At 42.3% G+C, this 27,360-nt stretch overlaps 1 protein-coding gene across 1 annotated transcript in view; it reads left to right on the top strand.

Annotated features, from left to right (window-relative positions):
- Positions 1-717: 717 nt before the first annotated feature.
- The window catches only part of KCNQ1 (potassium voltage-gated channel subfamily Q member 1), a 336,181-nt gene continuing 309,538 nt past the window's right edge, over positions 718-27,360 (top strand). Inside the window, 2 exon segments of the mRNA XM_039553144.1 lie at positions 718-907; positions 910-1,168. Coding sequence (XP_039409078.1) covers positions 772-907; positions 910-1,168 — 395 coding nt within the window. The 5' untranslated portion in view covers positions 718-771.

Genomic DNA, 27,360 nt, shown 5'->3' on the forward strand with positions numbered 1-27,360 from the left:
TATGCAACCTTCCACAAAAACCAAAACGCTACTGGTGAGGGACCCAGCTTGTAGAGGATGCAGTTCCACAGCACTGTGTTTGCTGTGTTCTACAGTTTTCCCCGTTCCTCACCTATTCAATCCCTTTGGTTACAATAACACGAAGGACTGCAAGACCTGTTGTTTGGGCTCGTATTTCTTGTTACTCATTTAAAAAAGAGCCTCTTGGAGGATTCTGACTCTGGCAGAGCTCTGCTGCTCCCAGGTGCTAAAATTCTGCAAAAAGGAATGGAGCAGCAGGTCCCGAAAGCTTTGGAGGTCCTAAATCTGAAGTAAGGGGTTGTACCCGAGAATCTCAAGCCACCCAATGCCATAGTCCTGGGGAACACCGGAGTGGCTGAGAAAGAAGGCAGAAGGCCTGCTGGGCTTCTGGGTTGCTGGAAGGCTGCTCTCTGCCCTGGCAGCTCCTCACACAGGTGCGAGGCCACCTCCACGCAGCCATACCGGTGACAAGGGCACAGGTGATGCAGGCGAAGGTCAGCAATGAGGACAGTGACACTTTTGAGCGTGACACGGAGAGGGTCCATGCGCCACGCGGAGCTCCCGCAGGTGCCGGCCTGGGGCAGCGCCTCCCGCTGGGCCGCACCGGGACTGTGCCCGGGCCCGCCCCCGCTTCCCCGCACCTTTCCCGGCCGGGGCCGCCCCGCGGGGGCCGGGCCAGCGGTGTCGGCGGCGGGACGGGGCGCCCGGCGCTGCCCGCAGCTCCCGGGGCATCGCCGCGCCGCCCCAGCCATGTCCTCCAGCTCCCCGCCGGGCGAGCCCAAGAGCCGCAGCCTGGGCCGGCTGTCGCTGCCCAGGAGAGGCAGCATGACACCCGGCAAGAAGGCGGCGGCGCTGGAGCTGGCCGAGAGCACCCCGAACGCCCACTACGCCCGCTGCCGGGCGCGCAGGGCGGGCAGGCGCCCGCGGGGTGCAGCCCCGCGCCGGAGCGGGAGCGGGCGCCGCGCCTGCGGAGCGAGGTGGTGGTGGTGAGCGGCGACTGCCCGCGGCCCCCCGTCAGCCTGGACCCCCGCGTCTCCATCTACAGCCTCCGCAAGCCCCTGCTGAGCCGCAGCAGCGTCCAGGGCAGGGTCTACAACTTCTTAGAGCGGCCCACGGGATGGAAGTGCTTCGTGTACCACTTCACCGTGTGAGTAGCGCCCCGCTGCCGCCGGGCACCTGCTCCGCGCTCCCGTTACCGCCGCTGGAGCGCTGCCCCAGCGGTGCCGGGGACGCCGGGGCCGCCCTCAGCCGCAGCCTGAGGAGCCGCTGCCGCCGGGCCCCTCCCCGCGCCCCGCTCGTCCTCCCCCCGGAGGCGGCACAGCGGCAGCCCCGGCGGCCCCTCAAGCGCGGAGCCTTCCAGACCAGCCCGGTGCTCCGGGATTGGACATCGTCAGATAGGGTTCTTTTGGGCTGTGGGTGGTTTGCGGGTTTTTTTTTCCCCACAGGTGTGAAGTAAAACAAAAGTCACTCTCCGGGGGAAAATTTCCCTTTTTAGTTAAGAGAAATGCTGTATCTCAGGTCAGGAGCCCTAAGGTGTAGCTATCAGATGGAGCAGGAGCTGGTTTCAGGCAATTTTCTTCAGAAGGCTATCTGGGGAGTTGAAATAAGTTGTTCATACTGAACGTGGAAATGAAGTAGGCAGCAGTGTCATCCATTCTTTATTAATTTTTGATGCATGACTCCTGCTTTCATATGCAGTGACATCTGTGTGATGCCGATGCTCACTGCACAGCAGCAGTTTCTACTTGAACAGGTGCTATCGATTATCAGTGTTGCAGCCGTGTCAGGGGAGGATGAGAAACAGGTGATGCTCCTTTTCCTCGCCCCTTTTATTGCCCCTGGCTCTAACTCCGTGTGCTACCCATTACGACAGGAAGGAGATGGTGTTTGGAGCGTGTTGTTTAACTGCGGGCAGGTTGAAAGTTGCTTTGTCTATAATGCTGTCTGTGGAGTGCAGTGTCAAACCTAAGCCAGCAAGTGGTAGGTCTGTGGTGCATGAGCATCCCAACAAGCACCTCCGTGAGAAATCGTTGCCTTTCCATCGAGGTGTTGCTGAAGGCTTGTGTGACCCTTGGGCAATTGGCGTGTGTTAAATGCAGGTAAGAAGGTCAGGTAGGAATGTGGTGTGTGTTTGTTGTATTCATGCACAAACACACATGTGTACATATATCCATTACACATATACATGCTTGTTCCAACAGCTAGAGGGAAAGGCATTTTGTGGTCAAAATCCTAAGACAAAAGACACCAAAGTCAGTTTTTATGATTTTGTTATTGTATTCTGATTTTAAGTTCTAAGTAGCTGCTATCTAAAGTCACTTCAAGATTTTGTCCTTCTATTCCATACTTGAAGTTTCTGAGTGTTAAGGTCCTCAGGTTAAGTGGTACCAACTTTATTTTAGTGGAGGGGAAACAGCTGTCCTCTGAGTGTATGTAATTGGGGGATGACTGTGTGCAACTGCTGAGATAATTGTGGGCTGCATTCTCTTTAGTGTTATAATGCCATCAGATGAGAAAATGAGTAATGGCCATAATTATGAAGTGCCTAATAGCTGTGGCTGAACAACGTAAAACACTTTCAGGAATCGGAGCTCCTTTTTTTTCCCCTCAAAAGGCGTTTTAGGCAGCCATCTCTTATGGTTTCTGACCTTTCAGGTATCTCAAATTATGTATAGAAGGGGCAGTAAACTGTGTTCAATATCTTAACTAATCTTCTCTGAATCTTAACAGCGAGTCTAGGAAAACTCTGAAGAACAAAAAACAAGGTTATATTCCTTTTTCTACCTAAGGTTCAAGCCAGAGTATTAACTTTTTTTTTTTTTTTTTTTTTTTGCGAGTGTTAGCAGTGTGGATTAATCCTACCTGTGCAAGAATTAACATTTTGTGATGTGTAAGTTATTGCCTGTCTTTCCCCACAAGACACACCCATGGTGTAAGCGTTAGCCCCAGCATTTCCCCTCTTTCCAGAACTCTTCTGATGTAAAGACGAATGACAGTGGCAGTAAATATTCTCAAGCCTCATACTAAGCGTTGTTCAAATTCCTCAGGGCGCTGAAGAGACAGAAGAGGGTACTGACACCCTTGTGTGTTTCTTGCAAGGCAATCTGCAAGTACCGTTTAGGCAGCCTCACTCTAATTCCCACCAGCAGAGGGAATTGAGGCTTTACTGTTCTCAGCCATCCCACTTTCTCCTTCTTTTTGTGGAACATAAGCTTTTGTGCCCGTTAAATCATGGTTTAAGTTACTGATCTTTGGCCCGTACTTCTCCTACTCTCTTTCTGAGCTCCCAAAACAACTTTCTGCTGCGCCAAGGAATGCTCTGTTTGGAGTACAATCCCTGCCAGCCAGGTGCTGAGTATTGGCAGATGAATAGTTGCTCCGGAGCAGAAGTTTGTTGCTAAAATTAACTGACAAGGCAGATTTGTCTGATTCAGAGAAGTTGTTGTGTCCCAGCGTCTCCTCGGGAGGAGGCACGGGACCTGCTTTGTGCAGATACAAGAGATGAGGTGCAGAGTTGGGAAGGACTTGGAGTCATAGGACACACACGGAGAGGTGTGCATGTTCTTCTTTCCCACTGGAGGAAGCAATTGGTTGTTCTATTGTCAGCATACAAACAAGTCACTCATAGAACACTGAGCTGCGTTTTACCTTGGGGTGTGCAAGGACCCTGGTGTTTGTCTCTCCTGCCCAAACGAGTTCAAGAAACTGAACTGGTTTGCCTGTTGTCTTTTTGACTCCCTCTGCTGTCTGCCTTCTGCTTTATTCCGGGGGCTTTCAGGTCTCGGTCGCTGTCCTCAATGTTTAGAGGGGAAGGAAAGGAAACGGGAGTGGTGTTAAATCGGGGCTTAAAGACCTAAGCTGAGTAGAGAGCCTTGGCCAAGATCTAGCCCAGTGATGGGAGCAACAAGCACTGGAGGCTTAATTTTGTCTTTCCTGCATGGTGTGGAGTGTGTGGCTGTGTTGTTAATTACATGCTGGAATTATTACAATTAGGAACAACTGCTGGAATAGTCCGTGTAACTTGCTCTGGACCTGTATCTCTGGCTAGTTGTTAAAACACTGTTTATCAAGCGATAAGAGCTACATCTACTGATTGCCTGTCACACCCTTTTCCTGCTCAGGAATCTTAGTCAGTGGTATGTAGAATACTAATAGCTAAGAACTGATACTCAGGATTGATTTCCCTCGGTTTTATATTGTATATTTAGGAAAGAGAAGTTGAACACCAAGCTTTAATCTGCAGATTCTAGGTTGGTATGTTTGTTTCATATTGTTTTGGTTGCTGTATGTTCTGGTGAGCAGCAAAGGACAGCAAAATACAGCCCTCATGTACCCTCGACTTAAAAGATGGACTCTGGTTGTCTTGCACAGATGAGGCCAATGACCTGTTTTCTTCCTGAATTATTTCTTTCAAAAGGTGTCTGAAATACCTGTTTTCCACTATGCAAAATGTATATTCTCTCTCTTGCTGGTGTTTTCAGTTTTCCAGAGTAATTTGACACCCCAGTCGCTGATTAAATCAATTGAATTCTAGACAGGTCTTTTCTAAGAATTTTTCTTATTTGCTCACACCAAAGAGGAGAAACATCTCAAGTGAGCAGAACAGGAAATGAATTGCTGTGCGTCATTTATACTAGATTTTTGAAGCCTGGGGAAATAGCCTCTGTGGGGAGAAGGAACAGCTAATCAGCTGTTAATTTATGACTCAAAAAAACCTGCCTAGAAGTACTAGCAGAGATGATAGAACCTCTTAGTTCAGCTACTTGACTTGGTTTGATTTTGTAATAAATGTCATTTAAATAGATGAAGCATGCAGTATACATACACATAATTTTACCAGGGCAAGTAAATTGTGCTCGATGGCTGAGGATTTACATGTATGGCTTCTGCAAACACAGTTGGTAGTTGCTTGGAGACTCGGACTTTGCAGGCAAGAGCTCGCCCTGTGGCACGGCTGTATGGATGGCAATGTCCTGCCAGAGCCACCAAATCCGCCTTGGCTGTCAGAGTGAGGGAATGACTGAGCGCCACTGTTCTCTGTGACCTTCCAGGCTAGGGCATCTTATCACACTTACCATAGCAGTGCACCTTGAGAGAGCGGCTTTGAGAGGTGAAATGTTCTGCAGCCTTAAGAAATCAGGTTTTCAGCCTCTGTGAGGACAGGTGGAAAAAGAAACTTAAATTCTGCCCTCATAGTGTCCTGCTGAAATCTTTGGGTGCTGTCCCAGTGTTGGAAATGACTGTAAAGAATAAGTGAAGTTGGCAGATGTTAAAAATAATTATTTTAGATTTAAGTGCTCAAGGGAAGAGCTTTTTCTCACCCTCTTAATTGTAAAATAAGCATCTTAAAATGTGCCTAAAGAAACTGAAGTTATGAACTGATTTCTCTTGTTCTTGGTATGGCAAATAATTTCTGGCAGTGTTGACTCCCTGCGTTCTTTGAAGTGTTGGCTGTAAGCAGAGGGAACAGTTTGGAAACTGATGGACCATTGGTTTGTTCTATTGTCGCAGCTTTCCTTTGTTGCCATGTAAGATAATCAGCTTCTATCTTATCTTTGCATGCCTGTACCTGGTTCAATTTACTTTGCCTTTGTATAAGTTTGGTTTAATCAGCAATGATTGTCATTGAGTTTGTTCGAATCCCGACTTGTTTACATAAGCTTGCACTGGCCAGTGGTTGGGATTTGGAAAACTCGTCTCTGGAAGCAGGCGAACTCTCAGAAGCATGGCTGCATGTGTGTGCACAAAAGATAGGAAATGAGGGTAGATAGAATATTCCAGCTGCCTGAATCAGGACTCACAGTAATCAATTATTAAAGGCAATGCAGTGTTTACACAGGGCTCTTTACATACATTACATTGTGAGAAAAAAGCATAACTTAAAATCCTGGTTTTGCCGTATTTCCAGATGTTCTGCAAACATACTTGCAAACCTACTGGTTCATACTTGTTGTGTAAACTGTTGAGGAAAAAAGATCCATAAAATAATAAGTCATGTGTAAGCACACACTATTCTTTGAGACTGAAAAGAGTTGCAAACCAAAGTGCTGTGTTTTTGACACGAACATTTGTATGTTTAGAGATTTTTGTGGCTTGAAATCACATTTCCAGATTATTACTTCTGTTTTTAAAAATGGAGACATAAATCCTCCAAAGTAAGCATGGCTTTTCTAAGTGGAAAGAAAGAAATAGATTTCATCATGGTCATATTCTTTTTGCTGCTGTCAATAGCAGGAATACCCAGGTTTAGCTTTTTGTGTCTCATTAAGACTGAGGTAGTTTAGTTGAGGCCAATTTGCAGCAGAGGGAGCATCATTGCAACCTAACACTGTGTGTCTGTCAATGGACTTGGTAACAGTTTTATCTGAGAGGAAAAAGGCTTGGAAAGCCGACTTTAAGTTTTCCCAGAAAGGAGGGAAGATCATTTGCCTGCCCGTTGCCATAGCTGGTTGTGTGTTTAAGACAGTGTGCTCACGTTTAGGAGTTGCTGCTGCAGGAGCAGCCCGGTTTGCTGATCAGCCAGGTACTGAAGCTTGGGCTCTTGGCAGGTTTTTGGTTGCAGGTGAGACTGAGAAGTGACATAAGGGTTTTGTTGTTCCCTCCTTATTCTCTGCATGCTGCAGTGTAGCCCCTTAGCTACAGTATTGTGAGCAGGTGCTTCTTTGTGACCTGTGTGATTGAAATAGTATTTTTTGGGTTGGCCAGAACAGAGCTTCCCACTCTTGCCCTGTTTCCCAGTCTGTAACTTGTCAGAAGTTCCATTTTTGCTGTGTGCTGTCTGGCTGTCTTGTGACTGAGACCAGTCCAAGTTTGTGCCATGAAGACCTTGAGTGGCAGTGTAGTTAGAGATCAGAAGGGGTCCCCATTTCTTTCTCCCAGTGGGACAGTAGAAGTTCTTAGGTTAAAAAATGCAGATACAAATAGCTGTGTAATTAGCTAAGAATAATAATTTAAAAATTATCCAAGTTTCCTTAGTAATTGACTGTCATCAGAAAGAAAAGCAGCATGAGAAACCAGATCCTCTCAATGCCAACACTAGTAGATAATGCCTGGTTTAATCAAAATTAAACCACCATCTTTGCATTATTTGTCACATTCAGTGATTGCTGTATGAAAATTATTGTGGAAATGTATTTTGATTGATGAATGGGAAGGTAGGTGAAAAGCTAGGTATCTTCTAACTAAAAACCCTTTTGAAGGTGCCTCTAGCAATAATTGGGAAAATCCAATTTCTCTTCTGAAATGCGTAGTTGGATATGGTTGGCTACTTGAAAAAAAATTCATGGAGTCAAGGAAGTTCTGTGGGGAGGAAAAAGACTTTGTACTGATGTTTAGGTTTTCTAATAGCCAATGGAAGCAGGAGGCTGTAAAGTGGCAAACACTAATGCTCAGTGAAGACAGGTTGTGTGCAGTGGAGAAATAAAGAGCTGTGAAATGTGTGAAATGCATACATTATGCATTTTTTTCAATTTGGGCAGGCTTTCCTGGGATAGGCCTTCTCTCTTTTCCTATCAGTCTTCCAGTATGGTATTTCTAGTCCTTCTCTCATGTTTGCTTTCCTCCAAGGAAAAGAATTATCCTACCTTTAAAAGTTGCAGATTAATGATCTTAAGAAAACCAGTAAGTGCAGTTTTCACATTTCTGTGTCTCTGTCAAATGGTTGATTGGGCAATTCTGGCACACTTCCTTGCCCTGGCTCCTCAAGTGCCAGGGAAAAAACGTGCAAGGCTGTGTAGATAGGCCTCTTTCAAAACTTTCATTGCAGCTGAATCAAGGCTAGAGTTGAGATTCAATTGCAGGGAACTAATTAGGCTGAGCTCCAAATGCCTGAGCGCTGGATGTGTTACAAACAACGGTGCCAACATATGCTGTAGGGAGCTGTGCACAGGCACAGTGCTTAGCTGACTTTAAACTTGGCAGTACCTCACTAATTTGGTGTGTTAATAGATTGTTTGATGTGCATTAGTGGCTGAACACAAAAGCTGTGAACACTTGCTCATTCAGTTCCAGATGGAAAATAGTGTCTTGTTGGGGGCAAGGTGTTTTCTGCCTGCCAACAAGAGGTCCAACGTGTTTCAAATGTCTTGGAGAGTTGCCAGATGCAAATAAACCTGCTGGGGAGGCTGGGTTACAGCAGAATGCAGAGACTGGCAAGTTTTTAGGTGAGGTACTAACCCTTCTCATGCAGTCATGCTTCATCTGGCATAATGGTCTGTGAGAACCATTATAATACCAGTCATGGTAATGGGAGAGCACAGGCATTTGCAAGGCTCTGCTACAGGAGTAGCTGATGTATTTTTACCCCCTACCAGGAAGATATATATGTGAGAGTATATTTATCTCTCTGTCTATAGTAACACTGGGAGTATTCAATGCTTTAGTAATTAAATTTAATATTAATTTTACTGTGTGTTTTTAGACAGTTTTTCTTTTTTTTTTTTTGGTACAGAAGATTCTAAAGCTGCTCTAAATCAAGAGTTTTCTCTGGCTTCCAGACTCTGCATACCTGGAGGACCAGAGAGGTGCTTGGTGTGAGCTTTTCCCTTGCCTGGCATGACCAGTTTTTGAGGATATATGGACTTTCTTCATCTTTTCCCTACTTCATGGTATAGAATAGTAAAATAACAGCTATTTTCTATGTTCAAGGAGCTGTAGGAAATTGCACACAGTGCAAAGCAGGGCCTGAGTAAGTGTGTAAGTGTAGTGTGAGTAGTTTAAAATTAAAAAAAACCTCCAACACCACAACGCAATCAAAACCCCCAAAACAACAACAAAACACCACAAACCCCTGAAATACTGTCCCACATTTCCTAAATGGTAGTTTCCATCTTTAATAACCTCACTTTACAACAGAAAATGTGCAACCTGGAAACATTACAATAAAACATAGGCACAGGGGAAGCCAATGATTTACTAAAGCTTAGTACAACCACTATGACAAAAGCCAGGTTTTTTTTTCTCTGAACTGCTTTAGTGTCAGAACTGCCAGATGAGTGAGATAACGAACACACATTTGCTCAAAACTGACTGAATCTCTTTTGAGGTTAAGAAAAAAAAAAGTCTGGTACTTTTTGCAAGGAATAAATCAAGCACCAAGTCTGCAGCCTTGGAATTTTATCATTTTGAAAGTGATAAACTGCCAGAAATAGGAAATTATACTGCAGGTTCTTAGGTGGCCTTTAGATACTCTTAGCAAGGTGCCCAGAATACGTATTTTTGTTTTCTCTCATGTGTTCTTCACAATTAATGTGATGATTTAATATTTTATGAAAAATGTTAACCAAAGTCAAAATAAGCCTAGGACAGGGCTTCTGGATCCTTTTAAGTTTCTTCTGCTTCTACAAATATTGCTGTGGATCTTTGAATTTTGTATTAAAGCTCTCAGTAGGAACATACATCTTACATGTGTTTTTCTAATGCCAGTGGACCTATGAGACCTCATTTGACAACACAATTTTGTCACATTTTTAATAGAAAACTGGATTTTTCACTCTTAACTGTAAAATCCCTGTTTGCATTCTGCTGAGGTTATTTAAAAAGTAAATGTTTTGTTGTATAACTACACTAGTATTTACTTCAAATGAGAAATATACTGTTCTTAGTGAACTAAGATCTTGGAATAGTAGAAAATAACTTTGTTTATCCTAACAAGTTGTGCTCTTCATCATAATCTATTAATTTTACTCTTAACACATCCCCCCAAAATAGAGCAGACATTTTCTTTTGCAATAATAGGAAATATAATACATTTGTTGGAGTAATATTTGGTTTGATTCTTAAGAATTTATCATCATGTGTTTAACTTAGCTGTGTGAACAGCTATTTGCTTTCTAGTGGGAGCAATTAGTAAAGACAAAAGGTAAGGACCAACTAGTAAAGAGAAAAACTTGCATATACTCATCTCTGAAATTAGGGCAATTAAAACTGCTTGCCAGGCATTGTGCACAGGATGTGTAGAAATAATTTAAAATTATTTTATTTATAATAAGGCTATTTTTTTTTTCCTGAAACACTAAGCATCTTACAGTGCTAATTCTATATGAACTTTTACTTTGTCTAGGTGACTGTTGTCTCTTGTCTGTAGTAAATATGTTAAATCACGTAACATTTGCATGCAAGTTTTTTACCATCTCGCCAGAGGTTTTGTTGTAGATTTCTAAAAACTAGTGGTCTTCCTTTTGTTGCTCCCTATGTGCATGTGTTTTAGGCTGGGCAAGAACACAGGCGTGTCCCCTTTGTTTAGACCAGAGTGTGGTCACCCTTGCAATAAGCTGCTCACTGTCAGACAGCTGGAGCTGACACACGGAGACTGGGCAGGCTTAGATGTGTAGAAATCCAGTGCTCAGAAGTTGTTGGTTTCCTCTGCAACCCTACAATGAATTCCTGAAATCTCAGGGATACTTCTAAATTATTTCAGTTTTTTACAATATTTTTTCATTGCAGTGCTAATATTGCATATTTTTAATGTGGGTTGGATAGTACAGAAAATTGGGTCACAGTTTGAGGACAGAATGTAAATCACCCACCAGGTAACTTCCTTGGATTCTCTCCAAAGACACCAGGTTTAATAGCAGAGGCAAGGATTACAGAGCTCTTGCTCATCCCTTGTACAACAAAGGCTGAGGTCCTTGGGAATATATTTTATTTCTGCAGAGTAAGGAATTGCCTCCAGAGAATGTTTGTTCCTGCAGCAGCTATCACCTTCCCCACGTCATCTAAAAATGAGCTGGAATTGACTAGAGCCCTCTTTTCCACGATAAGCTGGAGGGCACCAGAGCTGAAGTAAAGGTCCCTCATCTCTTGTGCGGATGTTGACAAGTAGAGCAAAGGAGAATGAATGCAGGAAATGGTTGCTGCTGCTAATCTCATTCTTACACCCTTCAAATGCCTGTGCCCAATTATTTGTGCAGGGCAGTGGAGATAGGGGAAGAGACAAGAGCAAAGATCTTCCATCCTGTGGCTTCAAGAAGTAGAGAATGTCCTGCGCTGATCCTGTTAAGAAGCAGTGGTCTTTGTATTCTGTACAATGGCTTTATCTGGTCTTTACAAACTTCAGCAAATAAGGTCCTATTTTTTTTCCCTAATATAAATCTAGTTGAGACTATGTGTTTTTCACCCCTGTCTTAGAAGACACTAAAATGTGGTCAAACCTGACAATGAGTAAAGAACTAAACATGTATTGCTTTATTGTAGTGTGAGTAAACTTCATGTGATTGTATGCTGTTGTCTTAGCTGCGACCTGGAAAGTATTGATAATTGGTTATCTCAGCACGTCATGCAAAATAAACCTGCTCACTTGATGTTTTCTATGTCAACAGGTCATCCAGCACCCGAGCACTAAGCTGTCTGAGCATCCTGTTTCACCAGTGTGTAAAGTATGCCAGGCACAGATATCTGAGTGTTGCACAGTCATGTCAATTGTATGCCTTCATCGTTCTGTTCATTCAGCACAGCTCTTTGTAGATTTTATTTAATTTTCTGACATGGTCTTATTTGGGCTACTACATATTCGAACCATAGAAATGAGAAAAATGCTTCAAGAATGAGGGAGAAGCAGGGCTTTGACATCCTGCAGGTTTTGCAGCACATGCAAGGCTGTAGGTGTACTTTGTTGACGGTGACCCTTCTTGGGAGTGTGAATTGCTTATTGCACTCTGGTTTTCAAACAGAGGTTATCTCTTCATGACTTCTGTGGTAGTCTTTTGTTGTGTGGCTTTAATAGAAAACATTATTCATCCATCAAGTCTCACTGTAAAGTGAAACAGAGAAATTGAACTGACTGCAAAAACGTGATGTACTATGAGAGAACCTAATCTCTAGAAATTTTCAGTGGATTGTATCTGTAGGAGTAAAGGGACACCTGCTTATACTTCTTACATGAAAGGGTGGAGATAACATTCAAGCAGATTTTGGTGCTAGCTGTTAGCTTCTGCTGAGGCCGTCTGGTTTTTCTGAGGAAATTTTTATATCAGATCTTTATTTCTCTTGAAAGAAACATCACTTGTTTCAGGAAACCTGTATATGATCTGTGTTGTTATTGAAACAATATATGCAAAATACTATGGGATTCTTTTCTTGAGGAATTCTGCTGGAAATGACTTGGTAAGTAACCAAACTGTTTTTAAGAACTTGGAGGAAATCAGTCTGTTTATGTAATGTGTGCTAGCAGTCAATGTAAGCTGTTCAAAACCCGCAGCCATGTGTATCTTTAGCTTCCTCCACTTCCCTGTAACAAATGCAATCTGATGATGCTTCTGTCTGATTGCTAAAGTGAAGTGCTGTGTGTTCCTTGGAATTGCGGTCTCTCTCCATCCCCCTCAAACACATCTGTTAGTTTGAAGCAGACTTCATTGTCACTGTTCTTTTCATATGGTGCCTCTTTTGCCCGCTCCCCACCCTCCCTGTGTCTCAGGCATTTTGGTGTGTAGAAGAGACTTTGTATTCTGTTGGATTTGAGTCACCAGCGGCTGTCAAATACCAAAGCCGTGGGAAATCTGTGCAAGTTTAGGACAGAAAGTGAAGGGAGAAATTAACTCAGTTGAAGTAAGCATCCCATAGCCAGCAAATGATTAACCAGAATAAAATTTGTCTTCACCGCTGAGATTAGCACATACTGATGAGCGGGAAAGACTCCACTACCAGAATAAGTAGTAAAGTAGGTATGTTTATTCCAGCGCTGGGACGCCAAGGGGATAATTCCTCCAAAGCCATGCGTGCCCACAGCTGCATTCAGCTTGGTATTTATCGGGTTACAAGTTCAATATTCATTAAGTTTCCCAATACACCTATACATATTCATTGCCTAGCCCCGCCCAGCCTCGCCTCGTATTACAATGAGCCCAAAAGTCACTTATAGCTGTGTTGTGCTTGCGCAGTGTTGTCTGGTGGTCGTGGGCAGGGGTCTCCAGGATGAAATAAGAGTCTTCCTCAGATGAAGTAAAGGGTCTTCCTCATCCTGAACTTTTCACCTTTCTTCCCTGTGCATGCTCTTTATACCCCTGGACTAAGTCCAAACTTCAGGACTGGTTTGAGTTAGCTTTAGGTTAAAACCAGGATCTTTGGTCAAGATTCCTTCGCCTTATCAATAGTCTCATATCTTCTCATCCTGCTTTGGTAGGCACAATAAGTGTTGGGCAAGCAGTATGCATTGCTTCTAACAAAGCAATTCTTAGTAAATCATTTAATCTCTGCTTCCCCATCCCCCTGATTCAATACCTTGTAAAATAAAACTGGTATTATAGGGCATGTCTTTTAAAAGGTATTTAGTAATTGAACGCTGCTTTGAATAAGTGGTTTTCCTAATATGGTTAGAATATGGCATGGTAATGGAAGTAGTTCCTTCACTTTTCCTTATCTTGTGATAAATTTAGGGAAGAAGGAAATGTTTTTTACAGGATAGTTGTAGGAACAACACTGCTATTGCAATGCAGGGAAGAGAAATAGTCATGGCAAAGCCAGGCAATGTGCGCTTTCTTTCCTGAAGTGTAAAATGACTGCTTTCTAGTAATGAGCTGAAATAAGTTTGAACTCATGGAATGAAACGGAGGAAAATAGCCTAGACAGTAAGGAAGAATGCCCACCTGTAAATTCACTTCTTCCTCACAACCCCTCCAAATGAGTGTTACTGGCTGCCTTGTCTCACTTTATAGAAGAGGAGTGGACAAGACAAGCTGCATCAACATCCCATGGGCCTGAACGAAACAGATTTACTGGCTGTAACCTTCTCTCCACTTCATATCTCTACCATATTTTATACTAATCCAGATAGTTTTTAAGGATGTGTCTCCACTGCACTCCTAGACCTAGATGTGGATTATGACTGTGCTGTGCCTGCTAGATCAGCCTGGATAAAGCTGTGTTAAGCGTGGAGGCAGAGGGGATGCATGTGCAAGCCCTGCACTTGTCCCAGCTGATGGGGTGTGAGCTGCTTTTGGCCCAAAAGCTCGATAGCTGCAGCAGTGCAGGGTTGTGCCTGTGCTGGCAAAGGGCTTATTAGCATAGGTAGGCACCAACAATCCTAGCTGGCGCTGGGACCAAAGCCTGACAGAGGTTGTGACTGCACCTAATTGGGTAGATACGCTGCGATGTGCTGTGCATGACCTTCTAGAGCAGGGATGTTCGTGCCTTGTGCGTCCTTACATCATCTAGTGCTGTGGGAATATTGATGGCCTCTAGGATGAAGTGACAGTACACATAGGTAGCCAGTCCGTGCTTCTGAGTTTACCCCCAGTACTGCTCTGGTACCTTGGAGCGCTTTGCTTTCAGCACCCTTGGATAAGTGTGAATGCAGTGGCATCAGGGACTGGCTGACAACTCTATCATAAATAAGGTTTTTAGCCTTCTTACCCCCTGAGTCACAAGTTCAATGGAAGTTGGAGGCTGTTTGTTCTAGATGTGGTAAATAACACAATCTGAGTGCTCTCTCCTCTGGCACCCACGTCTAAAGCTGTTATCAGCACTGCTGTGGCATGTTTGATTTAGGGGCAAATTGGCACCTCTCTGACAAGTGCTGGAATGTCCCAGTCTGTCCTTGGGGTGGCGTTGGCATCTTTCACACCAATAAACCCCCATCAACAGTCGTGATCATGGGCAAACACCAGCCAAGTGCACAAAAGCGCTTATCGCCTGCTAGGCTGTGCATTCATAAAAAGCAAAGCCATAAAAATCTCCAGTGGCTGGCAATTCCAGAGCTTTCTGTTTGACTTGAAAAGAAGTCCTGAAGAACACAGGCTGCTTATCAATTTTAATTGCTGTGCAGTGGAGGGCTGCCGTTTGTTTAACGTCATCTTGTGTTAGCAACTCTGACAGTGTTGCAGAGATGTTTCTGGTGAGCAACATTCTGCTGAATGCAAAATTAGATTCAGCAGAAATCCTTTGTTTTCAGGAAGAACTCAGTCAGGACAATTGAATCCAACAGGTAAAGAAATGCAAAATGGAGTGTTAAGAACAGATTGACTGGAGGTGCATAGGACAATGTGAAGATGTTGAATTTTAGAAAGTTGGGGTTTAGTAGTGTAGATGCTGCTATATTGTTTTTCAACAATAGTTCATTGCTTTTGAAACTAGGTTCTGTGTTACCTAATACTGTTAGATTGCATTTTTAAACGTTGCAGTAGTGTTTATGCATTTATACTAAAAATAGAAAAACTTGAGAGTTAGTGTTCAGTGAATGGTCCTGTATTCGTGGCACACACTCTTAGCTAAAATTCATGCCACCTTTAGGGAACTGGGCCAGAGATAAAATCACTTCGAACAGTTGCATCAACATTTGTAGGTGGCTTTGGCTGTGAGATTTTGTTTTTGAAGTCAGCCTGCTGGATTTGAGCAGGCATTAGGTTCCATGGTGGTCTACAACAGTATCAGTACAAACTGGTAGACATGCAGGTTTTTGAGATGTGAAGAAATCATTTTAAATGCAATTAAAAGTGCATCTGAGCTACTTTAAAAAAAAAACAGTAGTAAGAAAATTCCTTGGATTTTAGCTTGCAAATTACTCTGGAACTGCAACTTTAAAATAAGAAGCTGATATTTAAAAAAGTGTATTTTATGGCAGCTGCCACGGAGCAGATTGACAGCACTTAGTTAATCAGGAGTAGCTGCATTGGGAACTACTTCTCTGATCTCAGGTCTACTCCTTAAGTAGCAGGTGTATCCCATCTGTCTCTGCTGTGGTTTTCACACATGGCTACAGAAGGTACGTTGGAATGTTCCTAGCTGACTTGGAATGAGGCTTGAATTAACTTGCTTTCTGTAGCAGCTTGAAAGTCTTGAAATGAGACTTAACCAGAAATAACCGATTCTAGGAGTGTGACTGTGGCTGTTTGCATTTAATTTTTCATTCTTTTGTTAAGATGGTCAAGGAAGCCCCTTGTTTTGATGGGTATTTTGTTTGCAACTGTCTTACTGCCAAAGAAATTGGGGAAGGGGTACAAAAATAATATGTAGAACAGTCCTGGTGGCACTTACAAGAACTGATAAAAGGGCATCCTCATTTTGGTGGCCCCCATGTAAATGTAGAGAATAGATACCATTGCCTCTCCTAGAAACTCCTGCACTTCTGGTAGGTGAAGTAGCAAAGAAAGGACAATTTTTCTATTTTTGTTATTGTTGTATGTGTATCTGTCTTCATTGGAAATTCTTTTTTCTTCAGCATTTTTGTTTCTCTATTTTGTGTGTGTGTCTGAACTTCTTTAGACTCTTGGGAGAGCAGTTGTGTATTAGATTAGGAAAAGCAGCAATGAGAAGCTAGAGCAGTTGTTTACTTTCTGTGTTAGTCTGTCCACACTTGAAGTGGAAGGAAATTGCTTTTCCTTGTTGCCAGTTGCCAGGATTTGTGTTGGTTTTGTCTTTTTCTTTTTTTTTTTTTTTTTTTTTTCTTTTTCCTCCTGCATGAGGAATTTCATAGTTGAAACTGCCTTGGCTTATGAAATGCTGAGCTATCGATGTGTCTATAGTTAGCTTATTGAGAGGAACACTCCTGCTGGAATAATGCATAGCCAAGCTACTGCTGGCTGGCTACTTGTGTGTGATTAAACAGAAGCAGGAGCTGGAATCAGTCGATTTTCAAGTGGTCACCAGTTCAAGTCTTTTAATTCAGAGTATCCTGGTGGTGTTACTATGCTGCTGCCTTTGCTTAGATGGATGGAAGGTGTGGAGTTTTTCACTTCTTGCCTTGATTTTTCTTTACTGTTTCCTCATATTTGTTAGCTTTTCTTTTTCTCATGAAATAAGAAATGTTTACCTTTCAAGAAAAAAAAATCTTTCTAAGCATTCACAATTCCAGCCAGGGAATGGATTTGCAGTTTTGTCTACAGCAAGGAGTTCCTGTTACTCATGATACGGAAGTGGCTTTTTAATAAAGTTGCCAGATCTCTGCTGTGCAATTACCATAAAATAACCAGTGCAGTAATTCTGTACTGTGAGCAGCTTGACAACCAAGTGCTTTTTGAATTGCTTGTAAGCTCTGGTGTGGAAATAAATTCTGAAGAGCAAACTTTAATACGTAATGCATCCCCTTTTCTGGATTGGAAAAACTCTCCTTAAACTCAGTGTGTAATACAAATGCATCTACACACCCAGCCTTGTTAGCCAGGAGACTTGTTGGGAATTCAAGGAATATGAGCTCTGCAGAAGGTATGGTGCACATAGCTATGAATACCTATTTTGAATACTTGGGTGAATGTTGGCACCTACTGAAAGGCACCCAGTCTTTCAGGCCTGCAATGATATTAGATATTCTGTAATCTGCTTTGAGCACAGCTATCTTTTAAACAATTGTACTGTCAGGTTGCTTTTTTGTGTGTGTGCGTGTGTGTGCAGTGCTTACCAAAAAACCACACTGCTGCATGGTGGAGGCTGCTAGGTACTCAGGCAATGCAAACAGTAAATAATAGGGATCCTGCTGGAGTCTTCTGATGCAGTGTAACACGAGACAGCCTCCACAGTAATTGCTCTTCTTTTGCTGGCCTCAAGCAGAACTATCTTTAAGGCTGGGATGCATCCTTTCAAAACAGAGTGCAGTGCATGGAATGGAAGGTATCATAAGCAACTAAAAGATGTTAGTGGTGGGTGGTTGTGAAAGGAACCTTGTTTGGTTCAACTCAGCCCAGGGAGTTGAAGCCCCAGTCCTGGGCAATGTGTAGCCCTGCAGCCCAATAGCCCAACCACCAGGATGGGGCTTCTGAGAAACTCTGCTTCTGAGCTCTTCCAGGGAGTTACGAAGGACAATCTGTTTTGCTTCTAGAGATTTTTTTTTTTCTTTCTGTTTTAACTTGTATTTCAGTTTTAATTCTTCTCTGTAGGTGGAAGTCTTGCTGATTTCAGTGTAATATAATATTTGAAATGCCAAGTACTTAAAAAAAGTAATAAAAAAAGTGCTGTATAAGTGTTCATTCAGAGAGTACTTAAGCATACTTTATTCTCTGGTGAGATGCACTCTCACTTGTTTTTCATCATCTTGACCTGTGAGTCAAGGGCCTGCCAAGTGCACATTTTCTCTGATTGTTAGGAAAAACAGGAGGAGAAATACAGAGTGAAGAAGGAGCAGAGGTTTGTGTAGTACCAGCTAAAGCAGTGAAGTTAAACAGATAAGTTATCAGTGTGGTGATGAAATTAACCCAACAGGTAGGTTATTAATGAAGAGCACTCCAAGCTCTCAAAGCACTGTTGGCCAGATAACTGCAGTAACACACTGGGAAGCACTTGTTTATCGTTCTTCCTTTACCATCCCCTTATGTGTTTCCACAGCATAGAAAGTCTCTAGTGTGTGATTAGAGGCTGAGGCAGGGGTGTAAAAGCTTGGAAAGCCTCCTTGGTGTTTGCTGAATGGAGCTACCACACCTAAAGACTGCTGTCTGCATTCTTCTATAATCCTCTAGCTCCTGAGCCATTTAAAAGCTGTGATTTCAGGTGTGTGAAGAAGACTTTTATGAATCTATTACTATGCAGTTTTCAGGCAGCTGGCAGGAGCCATCCCTCTGATAAGTCTAAAGTTTCAGTAATTAAGAGGCCCCAAAAATCAAACTAATTCCTCCTCCAAGAAAAATATTCTGCCAAGGTTGACCTTAAAGAAGCCCAGAACCCATCATTAATTTTTGCCTGTACATTCTCTCACATCCCTTTAAAACATCTGTGCCCCTATAGTACAGTGACTGTTCATTTATTTGCTGGTGACTGGGCATTGTGTGTGTTCTGTGTGCTCAGAATGGCACATGGCTAACTTTTTGCTGGCTGGCAGAGGGTTTTCTTGACTCAGCTTGAATTCGGTGCTATAAGTTTCTGGCAGATAGATTTGCATATGCATGCAATTGCAGTGGAACTCTTAACTAGGTTGATCATCACCTCCCCTTCTCTCCCATTACACAAAGCTTCCTAAGCTTAAATTTGCTGTCTGCATCACTACACCTTAGCTCCTCCTGTCTGTAAACAGTGTTTGAGTCCGTGTTGTGAACCTGTTCTTTGCTTTGTTTGAAAGAAAGTGCCCAGAAACAGAGGAAAGCAATGTGTTTCCTTTTGGGTCAAACTAAAAATGGGTTTGGAACTCAACATGAATATGAAATACTATTAAATCAGGAATATTTTCCAAATTTTTTGCTTGAGAATGTGTCAGCTGAGGCAAAGATCAGATCCTTTGTGGTGCCTAATGCAAAGAATGGCCAGGGGTTTGGTTTTTGGTGTGCTTTTGGGTCAGCAAGGCTTCAGGTGGTGGTAACAAATGAACTTAAAGTAGTAGTTGTACTTTTGTATCTAGAGTATAAATAATATGTTGTGCATACTGGACAGATTTTCTAATTGATTTTTATAAGCTGTGGGTGACATTTTCATTGCTGCTTAGACAACACAGTTTTGCTGACAGTTAAAGATATCTGTGCACTTAGGAGTTTGGGAGAAAAAACCATCCTGAATAACGTAAAAAAAACCCAACAAAGCTAAAATACTAAAGAGGAAAAAAAATGAAGCTTAAAACAAGGCAAATGCCTAAAGTAACTAAATGTTTTAGTTATTAATGGCTTCTCTAGTGCATATACTAAGTATCTAGAGGGTTCTGATTTTGCCACATAGTGATTTTTCTTGCCAAGCTGCACTGAGAATGAAATCATTGACGTTGTTGACTTAAATCTTGACAGTTGAAACCTTCAAGGTTACCTGTCATCATGTAATCTTCAGCTATAATTTATTTTTCGCATTTGTTTGAGACAGTGGGAAACATTTGTGTTTAAATCTAGTTTAAAGTAGTACAGTAGCTAAGGTGAGAAAATTGGAGGGATGAAGAAAAACTTGTATTAAAATAATCTAGGCTGAATGGCTATGGTTTGGTATTCTTCAGGTGTTTAGAACCAGAACACTCTATTGAGGTTCCTGTAAAGACAGTTTTGCTGACTCAAAATGTTAGAGTTTTTAAAAATTATTTTTCTAGAATAACGTAAAACCAGAGCCAGAGAAACTAAATCAAGTTTTGCTTACCTTTTGTTTTCTATTTTTGGCATCCATTTTTCTTTCTAGCAGCTTTTGTCTTGTGATGAGACCTTCTAGAACAATCTGCTCAGTTTAAGCAATTGTGAAATTTTCTCTCTATTAATGAAATGTGCAACACAAAATAAATGCATGCTAATGGTTGAAAAGCCAAAGGAAAATTGTTCAACAATTGAAAATCATCCTTAGGTAAGTTGTACATACTTGTGCTCATCTCTTTGAAGACATTTGGGTATGCGTTCAAGTTCAATTCTAGTATCTTTCAGATAATGATCAAAATAAATTAACCAACAAAACCCAATCCTCAAAAAGACGAAAATCTATAGAAAGACTTTTTCTGGTGTGGGTTGTTTTTTTTTTTTTTTTTTTTAATATATTTGGAACTTTTTTGAGGGGTGGTCACAGATAGTCAATTTTTCTTGACGCAAGTGGGATGTTAAATGTTTTCTTCCCAAGCCTACCTTAGTGTCCAAGTCCCTTGTTATGTATTTTGTTCTGTGATGCCTAGAAGAGGACCTGATGGCACAGAAATCCCACCAATCCCTAGCAAATAGCATGGTGTTGCTTTGCAATTCCCTATTTCCTTCTTTTTTGTGGTTGTTTCTTTTCTTAGACTTTGGAGTTCCTCAAAGGAGAAACCTTTCTAATAGGAGATATCTTTCTAATCTGGATGTGCTTGAAGTATGTCTAGTTCAGTGGAGTCCCCGTGCTTTCTTGCCATTCTCTGTGGTTGCAAATAATTTATCATAGTTTCTAAGTGTCTTTTCAGATGACAGCAACAATGAGATGGTATTTTGTGAAGGCAGCTATGTGACAAATGGATAAACTGTCCTTCAAAGATGCTCTGCTTTTCTCTGCTCGATTTGGCACACCAGTTTTTCAGAATAACCTGTTGGTAACACCTTTTGTTTAACAAGTGTTAGGCAGAAATGCCATTATTAATCTGTTGTTGTGTTAAACACAATATTCCAGGAATGAGTAAAGAATGCAGTGCCTGCAGATAGCAGTCTCACATTGAAAATAATTTCAGATGTCTTTTTTTCTCCTTTTTGCTGTGGTGGCATCTAGGGACATTGATCATTTGCACCCCTGTAGCACTTAAAAAAGCCCACCAAGAAGCCAAGAAAACTACCAAAAAGAAAGAAACAAACAGAAAAAAAGAGGCAAAAGGTGTCTAAGAACACTTAGAACTAGCTGCCATTCCTGGCAGGGCAGGCTGCATTAATAAGCTTGGCACTCATCGTTTTATGGGTGTATTTTATTGTTTCTACATGTGCATTTGATTACCCAGAAGACCTTTAGTTTCCTGCCCTCTCAGGGTGGAAAACCACAACAGTTATAACCATCAATGTAATCGGACATGCAAACAGTGACCTTGAATGTGTTGGACTTGCTTCCTTGCTTAATTTGGGAGCCGCTGGTAAAAAGCCATTCAGATAAAACACAAGTTAGAAAGCGCTGTAGGCATCTAGGGGAAACAATGTTACCTGCTGCACTTCACGTATTTACTGTTAATGACTTAATGTTGCAAATGTCGTGACGAAGGAACAAAGGCTGTTTGCATCCAGAGTTCCCATGCTGTGTTTTTAAACCGAGCGAGGACGAGGTCCTGTGCGTGAACAATAGCACGTGGGGATCGGACGGGCTGTTCATCTGGTGTGTGCTCATCAGCCTGGATTGTTGTGGAATGCTGTCAACACACCTGGGAGGAGAAGATGTGTGGCATTCTGCAAATGGACGTGCTCTTGTGTTACTCTGTGAGCTTGGAGGGGTTTTTTGATATCCTTTGCCCCTTGTAAGTATGGTGAGCTCTCTGCCATTTGCATCTGAAGACCTCAGAGCCGACTACAGCTGCCAGTGTGCTGTGGAGTGATCCATGGTTGCTGTCTTTGCCAGTTTGTGACCACGGTGGATCGGTGTGTACCTGAGCCCATTCTTCTCCCTGCCACTGTGTACACAGTGTCTTTGCAGCTGATCAATTGTCTAAAAGAGGAACTTGCTTTAAGCCCATGAGTTCTTCGACCTAGAATCAAAACTGCAATGAAGACAGCTTGAGAGACTGAATAAGCAACAGCATATCAAAGAGACAAAGCTAGATGAATTTTTTTTTTATTGCCCAAAAGTTGCATTAATTCCCCAGGTATACTGGGTATTTTTTCCAGAGATACCAAACAATGATCACTTGTGGGTACCCCCTTGGACTTTGTCGGCATTTATTTAACCCTTCTTGAAGACTACCCAATTCTAAAATATGCTGTTAGAGAGCTCATTAAAATTCAAGACACACCGAAAACCTCAAAATATCCCCCTGTTGAGTATTCTCTTCTTGAAAAATTCTGCTTCTCTCTTTTTTTTTTTTTGTATTTTCATGGGGCATGAAAAATATTTTGAATTGGACATTCTTCCATGCTTGCCTTTTACCATGTTGTTCCTTTTGCAGCAGTAACAGATCAGGAGAAAAAAAAAAAGGAAAAAAGTGAGTTTAGAAGACTAGAAAATGAGTGAGGGAGAAAAGAACATTATCACCAACCTTTTCCCCCTAAAGTTATGGCACAGACAGAATTTAAATTCCACAGCTTTTTGGGAAAAGCTGTAAGTCTCTTGGGATAGGATTTGAGGATTTGATCACAGTGTGTGGTGGAATATCTCAAAATGTGACAGGGGCAGTCCATGGAAGTCTGGAAACTGAGCTACTCTTTAAGATCTTTAGGTAGCATCTGCTGCCAAAGGAGTGTGTATTGGAACGTTTGTGGCCTGACAGTAACCAGGCTGATCTTCTCTGGAAGAATAACTGGTAGTTGGGAAATTCTTGATGCAATTTTTTTAACCCCTGCAAGTTACTTGACAAGTCTGTCCTGTTTAATCTCAGACACTTTGTGAGGCCTGCTGGTTACAGTAAGTTATATTGACTTTCTTCTCTTTAGTCTGAAGTATGATCTCATTTTTAAGTATATTTTTTCTTTTTTTACTTTCTTCCTCCCTCTTAAGTTTCAGGGTGGCAATTATTGTGATGGGTTGCCATCAACAAATGATGAGGAAAATTATTTTAAGAAAAATATCAAGCTGCTTCCTACAAAATTAATGCATATTTTTTCTTTTCTGGTCCCTATGAGGACCTACAAAGACTGTTTCACACAGGAAGAACAAGGGAGTGACTATCACTTCCACACTGTATTTGTGTCAGGGTTGTGGACAGAAGTAAAAGAACCAGTGACTTTATTCTCATAATAAATCTAATGGACTCATTCATGCAGGGATTTCTCTCCTGGTGGAAATAAATTTCCTTTACCAAATCCCAAAATCTGTGGGAAAAGACTGCTAGGATTCTGTGGGACCTGACTGACATCATCAGTCTTGCACCCTGAATCCTCTGCATCTTTCATGCTAAAAAAAACGTTAGAAGCTGCAGAATGCTAACAGGGATCATTCAGGCTGACCATCTTCTGGCTTGCGTGGTGACTGATAAGTCACTCACAGGATTCCTTCAGATGTCTGATTTGAAGGGAGTAGCTGTTGTATCTTTCTCCCTGATTTTTGGATTCATGGAATTCTGTTCTGTACCATGTCACCCCAGAAATACGAAACAACAGGATTTCATTCCTTTAGAAATGAGAAGATTAAGCAGGACAAGTTGGAGAAGGATGAGGAAGGGGCTGCCTGTCCTTAGTGTGGAAAATTTTTACCTCTCACTTAAATCTTCCTCTGAACTATACAACAACTGTATGAACAGACAAGGATGTTCGAGTCTATTCTGGATCAAAGCCCAGGAAACTCGTGAATCTTTTTTGCTTGCATTTCTTTAGAAAGTATGCTGTGAACTTTATATCCTGAAGAGTCATTTTCCAGAGGGTTTCAGACAGATGATGCAAGGGATTTCCTTTTTCCTGATTGCTCCATTGTTGGCTTCTTGCCCTCATATCTGTGACTTGGTGGATGTACTTTTGTGGGTGAACTTCCAGTGAAGTTGATTGAGCGCAATTTGTGGCAGTCTTAGCTACAGCAGGACGCTGAAAATAGGGATGTAGGCTGTGACTTTTTCAGCTGTAGCATAAAAGTCTCTGCTGTATTCTTTTGTTTTGGCTGTTTTGAAGATGGGTGTGACGTTTATCTCTTTCCAGCTGTCAGGGGGACTCTTTACCTGAGTGACAAATCACAGTGACATAGACCATCTCTCTCAGCACCCTCAGACACAATGTGTCTGGTCCCATGTCCTGGTATAGGATGACTTCTCTCAAGTCATCCCTAACTCTGTCTGGTTTTCTTCCTGGTAGTGTATCTCCTCCTTGAACCTTGCTTCCAAGCACAGAGGTCAGGGAGATGTTGTTGGTAGAGTGAGGCTAAGAGGGCATTGTGTGCATTGGCTTATCTGTCTCTATGCCATGAAATCCCCCACTCCATTGAGCAATAAGCCTGTGTTTCCCTTTTTTAGTCTTTTGCTACTGATGTAGCAGCAGAAGCTCTTCTGGATGTCGTTGGCATTGCATCTAAGTGCCAACTCTAGCCAAGCTTTGGGAGCCTATGGCACCTGATGTTCTCAAGCTGTCTCCTGTCCAAGCAGTAACTGGGCCTGACCCTGTCTAGTTTCCAAGGCTGCTGATAGCTAGTGTGTTGAGGTTGATGTCGTGATGTGACAATGGACCACGAGGTAAAATTTCAAGAATATTCTGTGATTGCAGAGAATAAAATGATCCCACAGCTTCTAAGGGAAGTGTGTGCCCGCATATAGCTATGCTGTGGTTTCCCATTCCGGCTCTGTGGAGTTCCACAAACCAAGGTGTCTTTCACCTTCTAAGACTGGAGGTGTGTAGCTGAGAAAAGATAAGTTTTGACTTGGAACACTGATCTGTAAGTTTTAACATAAATTTAGTGGTATAAAGTAATTTCCTATAGAGCTTAATCTTTGATGGAACAAATTGTATGGATAAAGCTTTTAATCCTGCTTTTCTTCTGTTCTTAAACATATAACTAATTTAGCTTTAAAAATCATTCTGAGTGATGACAAGGCAGTGGCTAATTGTTCTGTATTGATGCTACATGATGTGGTAACAACTTAGAATGCTATATACACTGAAATGATTTCAAGTCACTCTCTTTGTTTGGTGTGCACTAATACCTGTGAATCTGTATTTGTACTGCTTTGGGTTAAAGATGGTTTTATTGCTGACTTGGGTAAAATATCTGCACTGGTGTCATAGCTTTAGATTCTCTCCTTTGTTCCCTTTCCCCCGATGTAAAATTGGAAACCCAAATCTTCCTGTCCTTTGCATGAAGTAAAACATCTTTGATATTTCATGCTCACACTTTGATTTATTGTGTGCCTAATACAGCTCTGAAGATCTTGGCACTCTGGATGTCTTTGGGCTTGATCACTGCTCGAATGTTCATTTCCTCATTGCCAAGTTCCACAACTCGGTCAATGTTAACAAGGCCAGAAGGAAATACTGGAAGATTTGCCCATCATAACATTCAAAAGGTCACACAGGTTTGTAATAAGCAAATGAAGCCTCAGCAGATGTTTGCTGCCTTACAATAGGAAGAAATTAATTTATCTCAGTCCAGAATGCTCATGTGAGGACTTGTCCTGCTGCAGAGACTGAGCGGTGCAAAGGGATCTGTGTGTGTGCCCACTGCAGTGGTGTAACTCCTCATGTATGTGGAAGTAGAGATCTCTCCTTACACAAAATCCTGAATCAAACAATGGGCTTGTGTGCAAAATTGTGTGCATAATTAACACACTCTTGGTATTTGGGAAGTTACTGGAATAGAAACAGCTTCTTCAAAGAATGGTGCATTTCAACCCTTTGTTAGCTAAATCTCAGCGTATTTATAAAGCAAAAAATCAGCTGGCTACAGTGCTACACACTTGTCTTTGATAGGAGTGATTCTTCCCTAATGCTCCAGATAGTTACACGGGGTTTTATCTTCAACACAGATTCTTATTTTTTTAGTATTTCTGGGTCTCTTTTGGCACATGAAACTTAGATAAGTTATTACCATCTTGTATTTGAGTTACTACTTTATCTTTGATAAATGCAGCCTTGCTCTGCTTGTAAACATACATGCTGCTGCTATAAAGCCCATTGTTCCTCGGGGGTTTTTTTTAAATTGGATGATTTTGCCCTTTTTGTGTTCAGTTATCATTACCAGTGGTCTCTCCCTTTGAGTTAGTCTCAGGTATAACCTAGATGACTTTGGTTTTTAAGGCCTTCACCTTATCCACTCTGTAATTTTCTCAATGCCACAAGGCCACCTTAGGTACTCCTACCAACTTTTCTTTCTCCTTTCCCTCCTTCAAGTGAAATTATCAAGCGAATAATTTTTCCCCATGATTGTGAGTGACTCTCTGTAAACTTCCTCTACAAGATGCAAATTTCTTACTACTTAAGCACCTATGTAGTTTGTCATGACAGGAAAATACAGAGATGGGTGTTAAAAATGAAGGTGAGAACCTTTGGCATGGCCAAAGCAGTTTCAATCTTCATCCCACATCCTCCATGCCCCTGGCCCTCAGGCAGGATGTCTCCCCTTTGCTGAGGTGGGGTATGCAGAGGTTGCCCTCCCCCTATGGAGCCTTTCCTTAGAAGACAAGAGAGCACTAGGGATGTGTATGGATTGGGTCAGGGTCTTTCTTGACAGTGGTCCCAGTTTTTCAGACCTTCCCCCTTGAGCTGGCTGACCAGCAGGGTGCTCAGCATTGGGCACCAGGGGAGGTGGCCAGCAAGCGGTGGGTGTGCTGGATTTTTTGGCATGCAGGAGCTTTGTCCCTTCTGCTCTGCCAATATCTGCAGTGTCCATGCCTGGGCTTGGTGGTGGCTGTACTGGAATTGGGGAATGGCTCAGGGGTGCTGACTTAAATGTAGGTCACACTGGGCAAAGGTAGGAGGCTGCTCTCCCCTTGCCTGCTGGCTTCTTCAGTGCCAAGAGCGGGCCCAGCTGTGTGAAACTTGCTCGTGGAAGCCGGATCCTTGGGGATCTATCTTCAGCTCTGCATCACGTGTGCTACATGACCTTGTACAAGTCACCTAATCTCCCCGCTGTTCATTTTTCTTTGCTAGCAAATGAAGATGATAAGTGCTCCGTGGGTCACTGCAGGGGAAGTTTGCATGCACTTAGGAAGTAGAAAGTAGCTGGTGTCCACTTCTTTTTCTCTTTTTGATTGTTAACCTGACCAAAGCACGTGCTCTGTGCCTGCAGACTTGCAATACATAGGTGTATAAGAAGGTGGTGGAATTTAAGGCAGAAGCAGACTAAGAGAACTAGGTACTGCTGTTTTTCTTTAAATCTTGTGCCCAGAGAAGTTATGGATGCCCATCCCTGGCAGTGTTCAAGACCAGGCTGCATGGGGCTCTGAGCAACCTGGTCTAGTGG

This window comes from Corvus cornix, chromosome 5 (assembly GCF_000738735.6).
Source record: "Corvus cornix cornix isolate S_Up_H32 chromosome 5, ASM73873v5, whole genome shotgun sequence".
Classification (NCBI taxonomy): Eukaryota; Metazoa; Chordata; class Aves; order Passeriformes; family Corvidae; genus Corvus; species Corvus cornix.